This window comes from Berghia stephanieae, chromosome 5 (genome assembly GCF_034508935.2).
Source record: "Berghia stephanieae isolate SIO BIC M18660-M18661 chromosome 5, UCSD_Bste_1.3, whole genome shotgun sequence".
NCBI lineage: Eukaryota > Metazoa > Mollusca > Gastropoda > Nudibranchia > Aeolidiidae > Berghia > Berghia stephanieae.
In genome coordinates this window covers 71,251,837-71,271,127 of record NC_088364.1, presented here as the reverse complement: position 1 = coordinate 71,271,127, position 19,291 = coordinate 71,251,837, and the positions used below count along the sequence as shown (strand labels likewise).

Sequence of the window (19,291 nt, the reverse complement as noted above, 5' to 3'; positions counted from 1 at the left end):
GAAAATCATTACTTTTTATTCTTCAAGCTGGATAGAACTTTTCACATGTCTTGTGATCAGAATGTGTAAAAGTCAAAACATGATCAATTTTATCTGGATACGCTTTTATGCTCGCCGGAGAAGTATTTCATAAGGGCGTCCGCCATTGTTCCGATAGTTTAGAGCCAGTTACTAAGTTACCATGCGTCATTACGAGGGAAGTGACGACATGACTGTTGAAGAGTATTAAGTATTAGGCAAATAGATAGATAGTCCATTTTGTATTTCATCAAATTATAGCAAACATATAGATAGTATGCGCTTGTCCAAGAAACTCACAACATTGCCATCCGGAAGTATAACGGACCGACACACATATCTCTGTAACCATGAACTTATAGTCTAGATAATGCAGTTAAGTGAGAATTACTCATAAACGCCGATGGAAAAATAAAAACAATAACAAAGACCCGAGTGACGTCAACTTCGTTCTATCTATTAGAAAATATTTTAAATTATAATTCATTCCTCTCCCTTTCTCTCTTTCTTTTTTGGTCAGCTCACGGAGACAACTCAAGATGAGATTATGGATGCTGGCAGTTTCATTAACTCTTTTGGCCTCCTTAGGATCGGCCACGGTAAGGAGATATTACATAGCAAATGTTCTTACTCGTAATGGGCATGATCTATATTAACTTTCCATGTGCTCGAGGTCATTGATCACATTGCAAAATGTGCTCAAAGTGACCTACATAGTGAAAAGTGTTCATTGATTTTGAACTATCTAACATTACGATAAGTCATTGTGTTCAGCTTGACACATGGGTATGTTTACAACTTTCATAAACAAAGCAGCGTGTTTACATTTGTTCAGAAATATCCAATCGTTGGACAGCAACGAATCACGTGATTGATGACCTGGTTGGACGAAAACATGAATATAGATCGCTCCCATTGAATCTTTGGATTGTACTCTATGGTTTAGCCAGACGATGCAATAACTGATGGCTACATTGATGGCTAATAATAATATAAATAATAATAAATGTCCCTTTATTCATCCCATAGGGGAAATTTGTCTCTAGGGTCTACTCCAAGGGAAGACTGGAATACGCAGGCGTCAGCCGCAGTGCAGCGCCGCAAATTGAATTGATCTAGGGCGGGGTGACTTGCTCAAGGCCACACAGCGCAGCGGCGAGTGATCGAACTCGGTACCTTTCGGGTACGAAGCAAAAACCGTACCGCTGAGCCACTCTGTACCCTTATGTTTTTTTATCTAATTTATTCAATTTCCGTGAGTTTCCTCATCGGACTGTTAAACACCATAAAATGCCCTTCGACCCTGGCACCACAGTGCGATGAGGGCTAATGGGCGTGTCACGCATTCGTAGAATCGTAATGAATGGCAGGTCGGTAGTCCTTGACCCACGTTCGTTGGCATTTATTCTCCATTCGTTAGAATCTGAGCCAGGGATATTCTTGTCCAAATATACATATATATATATATATATATATATATATATATATATATATATATATATATATATATATATATATATATAATATATTCTCTCCTCTCTCTCTCTCTCTCTCTCTCTCTCTCTCTCTCTCTCTCTCTCTCTCTCTCTTTGTTAGTTTTTCTTCCTTTCTTGCTTTCTTTCTCTCTTTGTTTGTTTTTCTACCTTTCTTGCTTTCTTTCTCTCTTTGTTTGTTTTTCTTCCTTTCTTGCTTTCTTTCTCTCTTTGTTTGTTTTTCTTCCTTTCTTGCTTTATTTCTCTCTTTTTTTGTTTTTCTTCCTTTCTTGCTTTCTTTCTCTCTTTGTTTGTTTTTCTTCCTTTCTTTCTTTCTCAACCCAATTCACAGTCTTAGGGTGAAGCACTTATGACATAACATGATAACACTCATGACCCAAATCCTTAAAACGGTATGCACTATGTCAAATAATAAATTGAGCTTTTATATAGCGCAATATCCACTAAATGTGCTCAAAGCGCGTTACAAGGGGTCCCTGACCAACAGCAACACGTAACATGTAGAACGAGACATGACGCCTGTCGGGCGATATTACATTTTTTTCCCGGACAGAGACGACGCTGTTGACGGCCAGGTACTCATTTTACACCTGAGTACGTTAAGAGAATGTGAGTAAAAAGCCTTTTCCAATGACTCAACTATGCGCCGAGCGAGGCTCGAACCCAGGACCTTCCGATCCGAAAGCGAGTGTCATACCACTTGACCACATAGCGCATATGTCAGGCCATTTATGTGGCGAATTGTCAGTTTATAGCCAAGAATATAGATAAGACTTGCGTTATAATTATCATTATCTGTCGTATTGAGAAATATTTGGAGTATCTTAAAATACCGATATTTATACTTTATTTATGTGTTGGTCCCGCGATCTCAAGTAGTCGGTGAGTGACTAGGGTTAGAGACGATTTTTTTTTGGGATCGTGGATAGCTCATACGGTAGAGTCACGTTCTCACCGGCCAGGCGGAGTTGTCGTACCAGTAAGGTCGCGGGTTCAAGCCCCATCACCGCTGCGAAAATTTCTTATTCTCTATTGTCTTCTGGCACTTTCCTACTCACTTAATCTCTTGTTGTTATTAAATTTACTAGGTCGATCCAAAACCGTAAGTAACTTTCATCTGTCGCTGATGTGGATGATAAACATATTATCATCTAGAAATAAGCGTAATGTGTTCTATGACTCATGATATTTATTCCAAACTCAACGAAATTAGAAGAAGTTAAAAGTATTTAATTTGTTAGCTTCCTTTTTGGAATAACTGGAATTGAATTAATGACATATCAAGACAAAGAATGAAAGAAAATGAGAAGAAGAAAGATAGAAAGAAAGAAGGCGCGTATGACAGACTGAGAGTTTTGTGTCTGTGTGTGTGTGTGTGTGTATGTGTGTGTGTGTGTGATATGTGTGTGAGAGAAATACAAATATATATATACATATATATATATATAGATAGATAGATAGATAGATAGATAGATAGATAGATAGATAGATAGATAGATAGATAGATAGATAGATAGATAGATAGATAGATAGATAGATAGATAGATAGATAGATAGATAGATAGATAGCGAGAGGGGAGAAAAAGAAAAGAAAAGAAAAAAAAAAAAAAAGAGAGAGAGAGAGAGAGAGAGAGAGAGAGAGAGAGAGGGGGGGGGGGAAGATTTGATTTAATCCTTTTTTTTCATCCCAATTTCAGAGAGGCAGCATCAGTCAAGACCTGTTTGCTGACGACATCAACGACGATGAACACAATGAAGTCATCGGAGACGAAGAGGAAACTGTTGATGTCCAAACGGAAAGACGAAGAAGTTTGTAGAATGAATTAATTGTTCTATATTTATAGCAACAAATGCTAACAAATTAAACCTTGTTCCATTTTCTGACTCAAATGCATGTGAAATGTCTGTTAAAAATTTGAAAAAGGTTCATGTGGTCTAGTGGTATGACACTCGCTTTCGGATCGGAAGATCCTGGGTTCGAGCCTCGCGCTCGGCGCATAGTTGAGTCCTTGGAAAAGGCTCTCTAGTAACATTTTCTCACCGTACTCAGGTGTAAAATGAGTATCTGGTCGTTAACAGCGTTGTATTTGTCGAAAAAATTGTAATATCGCCTAACAGACGTCATGTCCCGTCCTACATGTTAAATGTTGCTGTTGACCAGGGATCCTTTGTAAAGCGCTTTGAGCACATTTAGTAGATATTGCGCTATATAAAGCTCTTTTTTATGAAATGGTGCCAGACAGAGCAGAATAAACATACAAGAAAAAAAATGATCTCATCACTGTTTCATAAACACGTTTTCAGATTGGTATCTGACATCAGTTACTACTTTATGTTTTGTTACTATAAAATCATCTGTTAAATACCAGTGGAATTCCAAAACCTATGACCATATATTTCTTCCCGATCAAAATCAACAATGATTTCATATGTTATATATTAACGATAAATATTGATTTGTAAGCTTTAATTAATTAGACGAAGACAGATAGTGTGGACTTTTCGGGTTTTCCCTTTATCAACAAAACCGGGTGAATGAAACACTACAGACGAATGAAATAATGTGATTGTGATAGTGGCGCCACTCCAAAAAAAAAGTGGTTTCAAACTCTATATCTATCTTGAGCCGCTCTCCTCGACTTCTTGAGGTCACGGGTCAGATTGATATCTCACACCACTTCCTACTCCATGTTTTGTTACTGTAAAATCATCTGTTAAATACCAGTGGAATTTTGCTCGACCATTCCATACACTGATGACTAAATATTTCTTCCCGATCAAAATCAACGATTTCATATTTTATTTATCAACGCTATAGACCTATTCATAACTTTTCCGGTGCTTTGATATAACATTTCAGATGTGTTACGACTTACAGTTGTGAACTTAAAACTAAAGACATGACAAAATCAGAAGAGCCAGCTTTTGAAATATTCAATGTATCTGTAGCCTATAGATAGTTCGAAGATGACGTCACTAAGGTCTTTGTTATTGTTTTTTGCCATCCGCGTTCATGAGTAATGCTCACTGAACTGTATTAACCCGACTATAAACGTTCATGGATACACACAGTTTTGTGTGTTGGTCCGTTATACTTCCGGATGGCAATGTTATGAGCTTCTTAGCCAAGCGCATACTATCTATATCCCTAAAGCGTTTATGCTTTTGGTTTAAAATCAATTTATTTTTATTAACTATTCAGTTCTGAGAGGCGAATGGGGGCGAATATTATTTCAAAGCCACGTCTTCATTGAATCTATTTTTAAATTTAAATCTAGATAATGTGTAAAGGAGTGAAATTACGAATTTCGGATAAACCCCAGACTAAGGGCAAGATCTGTTGACCCACAAACAATCCGTTAGTTATTGGCATAAAATTGAATCACTTTTCAAAAAAAATATTTTTTTAGTCTGTGTCCAACAATAAAATCTGGCTACAATTTTAGGTGTGTCACAAATCAATCGAAAGTTACAAATACCAATTACTTCATTCTCAAGTAATAAATGTTGATTTTGTCAAAATTGAAAAATAAAAGAAACTATATTTGCCTGACATAATGTTTTGACGTCATTTAATTATATTTTTTTTAATTAAAAAGGAACTAGCAAAACTCTTTTAGTTATGAATTGAGCATCCTGCATTGAATTATAACAGCACCTGCTGGCAATAATAAGGCTTCGTTCTCAAAACAGTCCCAACTGTGGACGACTCGGCAGCCAACACATCCGTTTCATCACTAGTTAATGGTGCACTAGATGCGCAGTAGAATGTACTACAATTAATTACCTTTGTTAACAGATTGGACTATTTCTGACAAAACAATTTTCCCACTTTGGACAGATTGATTTGCTTCAACTAGCTATCGATGACGAACACCGTGTCTAACGTGTCTAAATTGTCCTTAAAAGTCTGAAGAAGAATTCTCCTTCAATTTGTCTTTAGGGTCTATTCCATGGGAAGACTGGAATAACCCAGGCGTCATCCGCAGAGCAGCGCCGCAAAGTGAGCTAGGGCGAGGTGACTTGCTCAAGGCCACACAACGCATCAGTGGGTGATTGAACTCGGTACCTTTCGGGTAAGAAGCAAAGACCGTACCACTGAGCGACGCTGCCCCCCCCCCCCCCCCCCCCCCCCCCCCCCCGGTAGAACTTAAGGCTCAAACTATAAAGAAGGCATCCATGTGAATAACTTGACAAGCATAGCAACAAGAGGTCAAAGAGGAACCATCAATTCGATCGACATTTGACGAGTTGTCTCCCCAAATTTTTAACAAAATATGATTTTCTTTTTATCAGAGTACGGTATTGGTGTCAGGTGATTTTGTATTTAGAGGACATTTTTAAAAATTCAAACTGAAACCAAGCTAATGTTTTGTTGGTTTTTTTAAATTTTAACTAGATCCCTGTTTCACCAAGAATTGTAAGCGTGGTGAGACTTGCACACTGAACAAAGAGAGAGAGGCCCAGTGTGTTTGTAAACCAGACTGCAGCTTCTACGTCACCAACAATCCAAGAGATAAGGTGTGTTATTTACCAAAAAATAACTAATATGGGCCATCATCATCATCATCATCATCATCATCATCATCATCATAGTCGTCGTCGTCATCATCATCATCAATATCATCATCAATATCATCATCATTATCGTCGTCGTCGTCGTCGTCACCCTCCTCTTCCTCCTCCTCCTCCTCCTCCTCCTCCTCCTCCTCCTCCTCCTCCCCATCATCAACACCAGCCGCATCATCATCATCATCATCATCATCATCATCATCATCATCATCTTCAGACGTGCTGATTCTGTTGAATCATTTAAGTCTCCAAAATAGATATAAAATGTAAAATACAAGATACACATCGCGTGTTATCTTTGTCTATTGAACGCTGCTTTTTGGCGTAATAATACACTTTGCACGTAACAGCGTGGCCATTTTAATAATAATAAAAAAATATATATCTATATATAACAATGTGAAGTTGAATGCAAGCTTCAATTTAATTACGGAAACAGATAGAATGGACGTTTCGGGTTTCCCCTTTATCAACAAATAGGATGAATGAAACACTACAGATGAATGAGATGATGTGGTAGTGGTGTTGAACAATCTTCGTGCAGCAACATTTACATTACCCATTTTAAGAAATGAAAGAGAAGTAATTAATTGCATTGCCACAACTTTGGCACCACTACCATTTTGACTGAAGGAGGATTAATTATATTTGATTATGCACCTAAAAAAAAGACACTTGTTGAGCAGCTTCTTGTAATAATATTATATAATATGGAATATGATCTCAACTCAAATTCTTATCTGTTATATAATATTCTATTTGGATTTTTTAAACGAATAACACATGTCTTTGTTTTTATTACGGACTAATTGCAAATGTGTAATGCTCAAAGCCGGTTCTTTCTGGGTAAAGCACGATACGTATTCTATATATTAATCTATGTATTGGGTGATAGAAAAAAAAAAACCGGAAATGTGTAGAAACATGCATCCGAAAGACTGTAAATTTTACAAGTCTGATATTTTTATTTTTCAAGATAATATGTTGAAAAATTATTATTCCACTATTGTTTCAGATATCTATTTATACATCGTAAAAATGCCATATCGAAGAATATGGACGTAATTTTCAGAATGTTGATATGATCTGTCAATGCCTTGATTTGTTTTATGACTTACAGATGTAGATGTGATGCCTTGTTCGGTTTGTTTAGAGCTACTATTGACTTTCGACTTCCTTTTAAAGCGCATTGAGTGCATTTCGTGAATATTACGCGATTTAATAAATCAAGTTAATGTTTTAATACTACCTTTTCATTTTCAGGTATGCAGCAACAAGAACGACACCTACGAGACACAATGTCACTTGGATCAAGATCACTGTCGCTGTAAACGTAACGAGAAGGGCTGCACGAAGCCTGGTGTCAATAAGATCCAGCTGGAATATTACGGGGCTTGTACAGGTTGGTTCAAAAACATTTTATGGGAGAAGATCAGAAAAGCTTGTAACATTTAGAATACCATAATACGCTTCAACAGTCGTAACGTCACTTCCCTCGTAATGACGCATGGTAACTTAGTGACTGGCTCTAAACTATCGGAACAATGACGGGCGCCCTTATGAAATATTTCTCCGACGAGCATAAAAGCGTATCCAGAGGAGAAAAAAACCCATTATAAATCTGATCATGTTTTGACTTTTACACATTCTGATCACAAGACATATGAAAAGTTCTAGCCAGCATGAAGAATAAAAAGTACAGATTTTCTTTGTTGCTGGGCGACGTGACATCAGACTATTGAATCCAATTCAGCCGTGTCATCTGGTGTCATCTGGGATGTGGCTGAAAGGCTAAAGCCATACTTTAACCACAGCAAGAGCGAAGTTTAGATATCTTAAATTAGATTTTTTAAAAACAATTTTAGATACACGCATTTCTCGGCTACGTCATTTATTATTATTATTATTATTATTATTATTATTATTATTATTATTATTATTATTATTATTATTATTATTATTATTATTATTACTATTATTATTATTATTATTATTATTATCTATTGTTATTATTATTATTATTATTATTATTATTATTATTATTATTATTATTATTATTATTATTATTACTATTATTATTATTATTACTATTATTATTATTATTATTATTATTATTATTATTATTATTATTATTATTATTATTATTATTATTATTTTTTATTATCATTATTATTATTTTATTATCATTATTTTTTAAAAAATTATTATTATTATTATTATTATTATTATTATTATTATTATTATTATTATTATTATTATTATTATTATTATTATTATTATTATTATTATTATTATTATTATTATTATTTCATTATCATTATTTAAAATAAATATTATTCTTATTATTATTATTATTATTATTATTATTATTATTATTATTATTATTATTATTCTTATGTGATCATAAGATGCCGGGGATGTAACTATAATATTTAACATATTATTGTATCATCCTGTACCTAAGAGTCATGCCGATCGCCTCTTATCGTCTTCATCGCGTTTAGTCTAACAAAATTCAAAGACTCAACCTGATAGTAATTTTTGATCGCAATAGGCTTCAACAGTCGTAACGTCACTTCCCTCGTAATGACGCATGGTAACTTAGAAACACTGGCTCTCAACTATCGGAACAATGGCGGAAGCCCTTATGAAATATTTCTCTGACGAGCATAAAAGCCTACCCAGAGGGGGAAAAACAATATAAATATGATCATGTTTTGACTTTTACACATTCTGATCACAAGATATATGAAAAGTTCGAGCCAGCATGAAGAATAAAAAGTACAGATTTTCTTAGTTTAGAACCAATATGGCCGCCGTTGCTGGGCGACGTGACATCAGACTATTGAATCCAATTATCTCAGCATTGAATTAGGTGACAGGTTACTATTTTCATGTGCGGCACCATGTTCATTTCTCTTGATCGTCATTGGTGTAGCAATGACTATCCCGCACAAATCTTTGGGCCTCTTTTTCGCTCACGAAGTGCCCGAATTCGCGTCAAAATATGGGACGAAGCCGTTTCGTATATGCTATTTTTAAAAATTAATAACGACGCTGTTTATCGATGAATATGACTGAAAGTTGGCACACAGTTAGAAAAAAAGTCATTTTAGATTATGTCAAGCGACAAAACTCGTGCGATTACCAGAAGACCGTTAAAAATAGATTTTTACTCTTTGGAGTAAAATATTTCTAAAACTACCGGGCGTGGAGGTTTTGTCGCTGACAAGGTAATACATGAACATTTCTTCTTTTTGGTTGTAAAATTTCATATGAATATGACGAGTACTTTTCCCGTATTTTACAAAACACCATCCTAATTTGCTCTTCAAGTTTCAATCTTTTAATTCTACACTTATTACGCAAGATACAACCAAAGGTCGAAAAAAATGCCGAAAAAGCGTCCCTTATTTTCGCGTTTTTTCCTCTTTGCGGGTCATCCAAATAAATGACACCTTTGAAACTGCATAACTTGTTTATTTATGAATAGATTTTTAAAATTCAAAAACATTTTTACTCAGTGGAGATAGGGCTTTGGTTTTAGACAAAAATTTTCCTCAAAAAGAGAAAAAAAAAACATTTTTCATAGTCATTGCTACTTGGTGATGACTTCTCTTTTCCACCAATATCTTGACTTGATGCTGAAGCCTGTCACGTCACCTGCGGCTTTGCAGACCTTGTATGAATGTTTGTGTTCAGGGTAAAAGGAATGTGCATGTGTGTGCGTGTGTATGTGTGTGTGTATGTATGTATGTGTGTGTGCTTGTCTAATAAGTCTAACAGAAGATGGGTAGAATGGATTGAGGTGGCTGTTTGATCTTGATCTGTGTTACCAAAGATTCATTTTTACAAAACCACAAATTATTACTTCTACTACTACTACTACTACTACTACTACTACTACTACTACTACTACTACTACTACTACTACTACTACTACTACTACTACTACTACTACTACTACTACTACTACTACTACTACTACTACTACTACTACTACTACTATTACTACTACTACTACTGCAACTACTACTACTACTACGACTACTACGACTACTACAACTACTACTACTACTACTACTACTACTACTACTACTACTACTACTACTACTACTACTACTACTACTACTACTTCTATAACTATATATGTGAACGTTATGTTTAAAAAATGATTTCTGCTTCTACTCATCAACCAAGTCGTACTTAAGTAAGAACTTTTTTATTTGCGACTTATTTAATTTATCAAATACAGAATTTCAAGAATGCGGAGAAGGAGATGCAAAGCAGTTCCCGGAAAGGATGAAGGAATGGTTGTTTATTGTCATGGAAGAATTGGTAGGTTGGACTCCCATTCGTACCTTATTAACCAACTGGATATTTTTTTAAAGAGCTTTTATATAGTGCAATATCCACTAAACGTGCTCAAAGCGCTTTACAAGGGTTCCCTGTCCAACAGCAACATATAACATTTAGGACAAGCCATGACGCCTGTAAGCGATATATATTTTTTTTTCGGACAGAGACAACGCTGTTAACGTGCCAGGTACTCATTTTACACCTGAGTACGGTGAGGAATGTGTGTAAAGAGCCTTTTTTCAAGGACTCAATTATGCGCCGAGCGAGGCTCGAACCCAGGACCTTCCGATCCGAAAGCGAGTGTCATACCACAAGACCACATAGCCGCACATAGATTTTACTCCTTTTTTTCATTTTTATTATTTTTTGTTAGAGCTTGATTATATTTAGATTTAAGCTCTACTGAGCAGCAGATTCAAACTAAATGATATCCAAGATGTGTGGCTATGTGTTCTAGTCGATCGAAAGGTCCTGGGTTCGAGCCTCAGCGCATAATTGAGTCCTTGAAAAAAGGCTCTTAAACTCACATTCTCTCACCGTACTCAGTACGGCCAGTACCTGGCAGTTAACAGCGTTGTCTTTGTCGGAAAAATTGTATTATCGCCTTAGAGGCGTCATGTCCCGTCCTATGTGTTAAATGTTGCTGTTGACCAGGGAACCCTTGTAAAGCGCTTTGAGCACACTTAGTGGATATTGCGCTATGTAAAGCTCAATTTTTTTGTTGATTTTTTTGTTGTTGTTGTTTGTACATCGAACAACTTGAATATAAAGGGGCGGCGTTGTTGTAGCATTAGAGTGGACTCAAAACTTCGTATATGGGTAAAAATAAAGATAATTTTGAATTGTAAGCTTTATTTTACCAGACCAAGACAGATACTGTGGACGTCTCGGGTTTCTTTTTTATCAAAACAAAACACGATGAATGAAACACTAAGGACGAATGTATTCACCTTCAATATGCCATTCACACATAATATCTCATTCATCCTTAGTGTTTCATTCATCGTATTTTGTTGATAAAGGTGAAATCTGAAACGTCCATAGTATCTGTCTTCGTCGAATAAATTGAAGCTTACAATTCAAAACTTACCTTTATTTTTTTTTTCATTTGAGCTTCAAGCAGCAACATTTTTCATTATAGGGATAAAGAACAACACATTGCGCACAGGTTTGAGACTTTTTAACAAAGTGAGGGTCATGACGTCACTTCCCTCGTAATGACGCGTGGTAACTTAGTAACTGGCTCTAAACTATCGGAACAATGGCGGACGCCCTTATGAAATATTTCTCCGACGAGCATAAAAGCGTATCCAGAAGGGGGGGGGGGGCATTATAAATCTGATCATGTTTTGACTTTTACCCATTCTAATCACAAAACATCTGAAAAGTTCTAGCCAGCATGAAGAATAAAAAATATCGATTTTCTTTGTTTAGAACCACGATGGCCGCCGTTGCTGGGCGACGTGACATCAGACTATTGAATCCAATTTCTGGCCGGAATGCTTAACATGTGTTTTGTTATAGATTTTATGACATTCTTACAATTCGGTGGTAAAACTGGAAAAAGTGTCAAGAAACTCTTGCGGTAAAATAAAAGAGTTCTTGCATTCTTGCCTGTCGTTCTCCGAACTTAATTGCTATTGCAGACTCGCAAACACGTTCGGCTGTTGGAAACATGGGAATGGTAATTGGATTCAATAGTCTGATGTCACGTCGCCCAGCAACGGCGACCATCGTGGTTCTAAACAAAGAAAATCTGTACTTTTTATTGTTCATGTTGGCAAGAACTTTTCATATGTCTTGTGATCAGAATGTGTAAAAGTCAAAACATGATCAGATTTATAATGTTTTTTTTTCATCTGGATACGCCTTTATGATCGTCGGAGAAATATTTCATGAGGGCGTCCGTCATTGTTCCGATAGTTTATAGCCAGTTACTAAGTTACCAAGCGTCATTACGAGGGACGTGACGTTACGACTGTTGAATCGTATTTCAAAACCCAAGAATGCAAGAATCATACAGTATCATCATTACAGTCTTTCAAGCGCAGTGGCAGCTCTATGTCGAAAAATAAGTGTGCAATATAAAATAACAATAAGATGCTATCGTATTCATAATTAGATTATGCATAACATACTGTCACATCAACTTCATCATCACCATCATCATTATCATCATCATCATCATCATCATCATCATCATCATCATCATCACCATCATCATCATCATCATCATCATCACCATCAACATAATCGTCATCATCATCACTGTATGTATTATGTAATATTGAATTTGAAACTGAATATCATTAGAGCTGGTGTGCAGTAGAAAGTTGTCACGAATCATGACAGAGTGAAGTAGAATGTAGTCACGAATCATGACAGGGTGGAGTAGAAGATTGTCATGAATCATGACAGAGTGAAGTAGAAAGTTGTCACGAATCATGACAGAGTGAAGTAGAATGTAGTCACGAATCATGACAGGGTGCAGTAGAAGATTGTCATCATGACAGAGTGAAGTAGAATGTAGTCACGAATCATGACAGGGTGCAGTAGAATATTGTCATGAATCATGACAGAGTGCAGTAGAAGATTGTCATGAATCATGACAGGGTGAAGTAAAAAGTTGTCACGAATCATGACAGAGTGAAGTAGAATGTAGTCACGAATCATGACAGGGTGCAGTAGAATGTTGTCACGAACCATGACAGAGTTAAGTAAAATGAGAATATTGTCACCTATCATAACAGAGTGAAGTAGAAAGTTGTCACGAATCATGACAGAGTTCAGTAAAATGAGAATATTGTCACCTATCATGACAGAGTGAAGTAGAAAGTTGTCACGAATCATGACAGAGTTCAGTAGAATGTTGTCAAGAATCATGACAGAGTTAAGTAGAAAGTTGTCACGAATCATGACAGAGTTCAGTAGAATGTTGTCAAGAATCATGACAGAGTTAAGTAGAATGAGAATATTGTCACGAATCATAACAGAGTGCAGTAGAAGGTTGTCACGAATCATGACAGAGTGCAGTAGAAGGTTGTCACAAATCATGACAGAGTAAAGTAGAATGAGAATGTTGTCAAGAATCATGACATAGTGCAGTAGAAGGTTGTCACGAATCATGACAGAGTGCAGTAGAAGGTTGTCACAAATCATGACAGAGTAACAAAGAAAATGGAGCAAGCAGCATTTTCAGTTCTTATATTTCGTTCATGCCAACAGGACAGACGTTCCCAGATGGAAGACTATAAAGATTTGTTGGAGACCGCCAAGGAGGACAGTAACCACACCATGGCAATTATTTGGAAGTTCTGTGACCTGGACAAAGACCCTCAGGACAGGTCTGTTTGATGGAATAGATTATTACATCGATGGCGGTGATGGTATAGGTGCTGGTGGTTGTAGTATAGACCACGATGAAGACGATGGTGATGATGATGATGATGATGATGATGATGATGATGATGATGATGATGATGATGATGATGATGATGATGATGATGATGATGATGGTTGTGATGGTGGTGGTTATGATGGTGAAGGTGCTGGTGGTTGTAGTATAGACCACGATGAAGACGATGGTGATGATGATGATGATGATGATGATGATGATGATGATGATGATGATGATGATGATGATGATGATGATGATGATGATGATGATGGTGGTTGTGATGGTGAAGGTGGTGGTGGTTGTAGTATAGACCACGATGATGATGATGATGATGATGATGATGATGATGATGATGATGATGATGATGATGATGATGATGATGGTGGTGGTTGTGATGGTGAAGGTGGTGGTTTTCAACATTATCGCCATCATGATCGTGATTAAGATAAGCCTTACAAACAACCCATGAGCATGTTAACCACAACAACTACCATTAATACCACTAAAAAAAAATTAGAAATTGAGCTTTATATGGCGCAATATCCACTAACATACTCAAAGCCCTTTACAAGGGGTCCCTGACCAACAACATCATTTAACAAGTAGGACGGGACATGACGCCTGTTAGGCGATATTACATTTTTTCGGGTAGAGACAACGCTGTTAACGGCCAGGTACTCTTTTTACACCTGAGTACGATGGGAGAATGTGAGTAAAGCGCTTTCTTCAATGACTCAACTATGCGCCGATCGAGGATCGAACCCAGGACCTTCCGATCCGAAAGCGAGTGTCATACCACTAGACCACAAAGCCGCACCACTACCACTACTAGTATTACCACAACTACTACCACTATTACTACTACTACTACTACTACTACTACTACTACTACTACTACTACTACTACTACTACTACTACTACTACTACTACTACTACTACTACTACTACTACTACTACTACTACTACTACTACTACTACTACTACTACTACTACTAGTACTACAACTACTACTACTACTACTACTACTACTACTACTACTACTACTACTACTACTACTACTACTACTACTACTACTACTACTACTACTACTACTACTGTGTCTTCCTGTTCTATTCTCGTGTCTTCATTTTCATGCGAATGTCTTTATAGTGCTAAACATCGTCTTTTCATTTTTTGTCAATTATTATATTAATTTAGTTTTTAAGGGGTGGTGGTGGTGGTGGGGGGGGGGGGGTGAGTTTACGATGTAATCCAATCACTAAAGTTCTGTAGAAAAGTTGTTTAATAAATCTTAAACCTTGAAAGATTCTTCCGAAAGCAAAATGAAGCTAAGCTAAGCTCGTTGTTATGAAAGTTACTAAATATAGAACTTTCTAACCTCGGAAAAGATTTTGTTGTCTGAATGAAACGAGTAACATAAACATCTCTTCTTGTGAGCGTTTTTTTTTTTTTGTACTTTTTCAACGCAAAAGATTTAGGCTAATCATCACCACATCCGCTTTCGATTTTGTTTAGTTTTATTATCTATTTGAACTTAATAGGGAACAATCGTGTGATCTAAAAATACTGGTTCAATTTCATTGGAAGTGTAGAACCACTCTTCCTGAGGACTGAATGCATGCCTTGTGTAATTGATCTTCTTGTTTCAGCTACCATAAGACCACATAGCCGCACAACGTACTGGCTAGCCATAGATATCTGGCAGATTAAATTTAAAGTCAAAGGTCAAATTTTGGTCTGAGACTTGAATGTAGTCGAAGTTACATAAGAACTGAACTTCGTTGTAAATTATTCTACATACTGAATAAGTGCTTTGTCAGTTGACATTAGAATGGGCACTTGTTTTCTTGTTATTAAAACACCGTGTAACTAGATGGAAAAAATACCTACGGAGATCAAGTCTGAGACCAGTTGATGAACCAACCTAGTTGTCCACCATGATATTTAAAAGAAGATATTGGCCCGCCGTCGACGTCTGTTATTATGTCGGAGGGAAGCGGGTACCAATAACAAAAATAATAAATAAATAATTGAGCTTTATATAGCGCAATATCCACTAAATGTGCTCAAAGCGCTTTACAAGGGGTCCCTGGTCAACAGCAAAATTTAACATGTAGGACGAGACATGACGCCTGTTTGGCGATATTACAATTTTTCGGACAAAGGCAACGCTGTTAACGGCCAGGTACTCATTTTACACCTGAGTACGGTGAGAGAATGTGAGTAAAGAGCCTTTTCCAAGGACTCAACAATGCGCAGAGCGAGGCTCGAACCCAGGACCTTCCGATCCGAAAGCGAGTGTCACACCACTAGACCACATAGCCGCACAAGTGAATGTTAGTTAAGATATCAGAATTTATTAATGGCTTTTCACTCTGATTGGAACAAATACCTATTCTCCATACTAAAAGACTTAAATGTAAGCCATACAGATAATATAATCACTATTTTGTAGTCTGATACTTGACCCACGTTTAATATGTCAAGCTACAATTCCGATGTTCTGCATCTAAATTATCCCGACATAAAAGCGTTTTGATGCGGCGGGTCACAGAGAGAACAGGTTTTAAATCCGTTAACTTCGTACTCCGAAAAAAAAACACGTTTTAAAAAAAATTTGGTCAGAAAACCCGTCCTTCAAATATCGATCGATTTAAATGACCCTCTTCTTGTCAAAAACTCTCAAACCTCATGGTACCTCATAAAGTCCCAGGTTTTAAAGTCTTTGACAAGATGGGGGTCATTTAAATCTATCGATATTTGGACGACGAGTTTTCTAGCCAAATTTTTATATACGTGTCTTTCCAGAGTACGACAGTTAACTGGTTAATTCTCTCCTTATCAGCTATTTTTAGAATTTCCCCCGAAAATTCACTCCCACTCAACACAAGAATAGACTTTTCTTACTTAAACGAAAAAGTAACAAATGAGCTCTACAACACAGTGTTTAGTATAAATAGATGTAATCAAAGCAATTCTTTAAATTTGGTGATGTACAAGAGAAATCAGAATGAGGAAATTGTCGGTTGCATCGTAACGAATGTGACGATTTTTCTATGAGTGGTAAGGAGAGGGTTAACAAGTTACGTAACCTTATATTTGTTTCAGGGTTGTAAGCCGCCGAGAGCTTCAGTACATGGTGAGAACTCTCCGTGTTCTAGAACAATGCCTGGTGCCCTTCCTGGACAAGTGTGATGCGAACAGTGACAAGCAGATCAGCCTTGCCGAATGGGGCGAATGTCTTGGAATGGACCATGGTAAACAATGCCATTCTGCTAAGTTATCAAATCAAAACAAAATTATTTAATTTAACTCACTCAATCCTAGAGATTTTTGCTACTTTTCGAAATTAGAAAAAAATGCATTAAAATTGAGCATGTAAATTTTATTCAACTGCCATTAAAATTTAAAAACTAAAAAAATTAGCTTTGATCATCATCAAGTGCCAGGCCTGTTGCAGACATCGGCGATCATGTCCCTCCAACCATATCTGTCCTCAGATCTTCTCAATAGCTCGATTCCTATTCCTGTAGCTTTGATACTACGCCTATAATTTCTCTCAGAAAAATGTAATAAATAAGCATTGGGGAAAAGTAACCCGGGAAAACTACGGATATAGCCGGTGTTAGGGTTGAGTGAGTTTACCAGTAAGCTGCTGTCGTGCTTTGTAAAATCCCGTATTTTAAAATTTGGCCAGAAAACTCGTCCTAACTTCAAATATCGATCGATTTAAATAATGAGCTGTCAAACCTGGGACCTCGCGATTGTCATTTTAAATCGATCGATATTTGAAAGTCGAGTTTTCTGGCCAAATGTTAAAATACGTGGTTTTTTAAAAAGAATACGACAGTTAAGTGGTTAATGCAGCTTCCTTTTGGTGCAGTAGCTTTCGTAGATGCAGTCTTGTATATAAGGTCCTGCTCTTCAAGTATTATGGTAAGGGGCGGTTTGGGTCTTTTCTAAAAAAAAAAAAAACACTTTAAATTGGAAGATTTTTCTACAGAGTGGACTTTAAAAATATATCTTTCGTCTATCTGGAAATTAGTAATGTATTTATGTCTTTATTCGATTTTTGTTGTTGTTGTTGGCTGAAGAAGGGTTTTGAGCCCGAAACGTTTCGTGTTTAGTATTTTTTCCTTTTTTTTAAAGCTGTTATATTCATTTTAGTTTATCAATTTAAATTTTAATAACTTTGATAATTTATCTTCATTCCACTTTTCATTCCAGAAAAAATATCGGACAAATGTCACACAATTTCCAAAAAGGGGAAAAAGAAGGACTAAAAGCCAAGCATGACTCATCTTCATTGTGTTTTATTATCACTGATTCTTTATGTTCAAATGTATAAATAGCTCATTTCAAGACATTCAATCTCTCTCTGTGCCTATCTCAATAATATGCCAAATTAGCTATTTTTAGTAAAACCATACATCCTACTTTGCCAAGTTTTACGGTAAAACCATACATCCAACTTTGCCAGATATTGTTGAGTTTACATATCAGGTTGCCATGAAATTTATCTTTATAGAACAGTAAAGTTTGCTGCCCCAAACGTAAACAATAACAAGTTGCTAGTGATTTCCGTTAGGGACCGGAATAATTTACGCACATATAGGTCTCCCAATTTTGTAGTTTGAGTTGTAGGCAATACACTTTCAGTATTGAAAATATGTTTACATAAAATCTAACAGTTGCAGAAATAATAATATAAGACTAAATTATTCTGAAAATCAGGCTCCGAATAATTCTCGTTTTGTTCATACCAGCGCAATAATTTGCTCTGGTCTAAAAATAGATAGACGTAACTTTTGATAAATTTTACCTTTTGTTCCATAAAATATCCATATCTAGACATTATTTGATGCATGATCGAGTATTTATGAATATGTGTTTCTTTTGCCACCTAACAGCCAAATTTTAAAAGTTATTTTCTTTCTATTATTTACATTGGAACGTGAGCTGTCAAGACAGGAACATGTGGTTTGCCATGTGCTTCTCGACCTTTGTTTACGTTTGGGGCAGCAAACTTTACTGTTCTATACTCCATACGAGTAATCGATTCACTCTTTTGCTCACTGGTCAGAGCAGTTACAATAAATGATTTTAATCGTGGTCAACTAAATTGATTCTTGATTTGAAAGATTGCATGACAATCGGAATTTTTCTTTATTTCTTAAAAAAAAAACAAAAAAAAAAAAAAACAAAAAAAACAAACTCAGTGTCCATAATAATATCAGAGATTATTATGTCATAATATCGCGTTTATATCTACTCGTATTTTAAAATAACGAAACAAAATAAAATATAGATACTATCAGTGTCACTTGGATCGTGTCATTCTTTTACTATGTCAGAAATCATTGTAAACTGAGTGTGTTGTTTGTGTTGATCGTTACAGACCTTTTAAATGCCTATCTAGTCTATGTTCTATTAAATGATTATGTAAGACTA

The 19,291-nt window shown here is 36.1% G+C and overlaps 1 protein-coding gene across 1 annotated transcript; it reads left to right on the top strand.

Annotated features, from left to right (window-relative positions):
- Positions 1 to 523: 523 nt before the first annotated feature.
- LOC144973563 (SPARC-like) lies at positions 524 to 19,054 on the top strand. The gene is made up of 8 exons (XM_078916174.1): positions 524 to 617; positions 3,209 to 3,320; positions 5,911 to 6,032; positions 7,347 to 7,485; positions 10,339 to 10,421; positions 13,668 to 13,786; positions 16,949 to 17,097; positions 18,068 to 19,054. The coding sequence occupies exons 1-8, from the start codon at positions 558 to 560 to the stop codon at positions 18,121 to 18,123; spliced, it is 840 nt and encodes a 279-aa protein (XP_078772300.1). The 5' UTR covers positions 524 to 557; the 3' UTR covers positions 18,124 to 19,054.
- Positions 19,055 to 19,291: the final 237 nt, after the last annotated feature.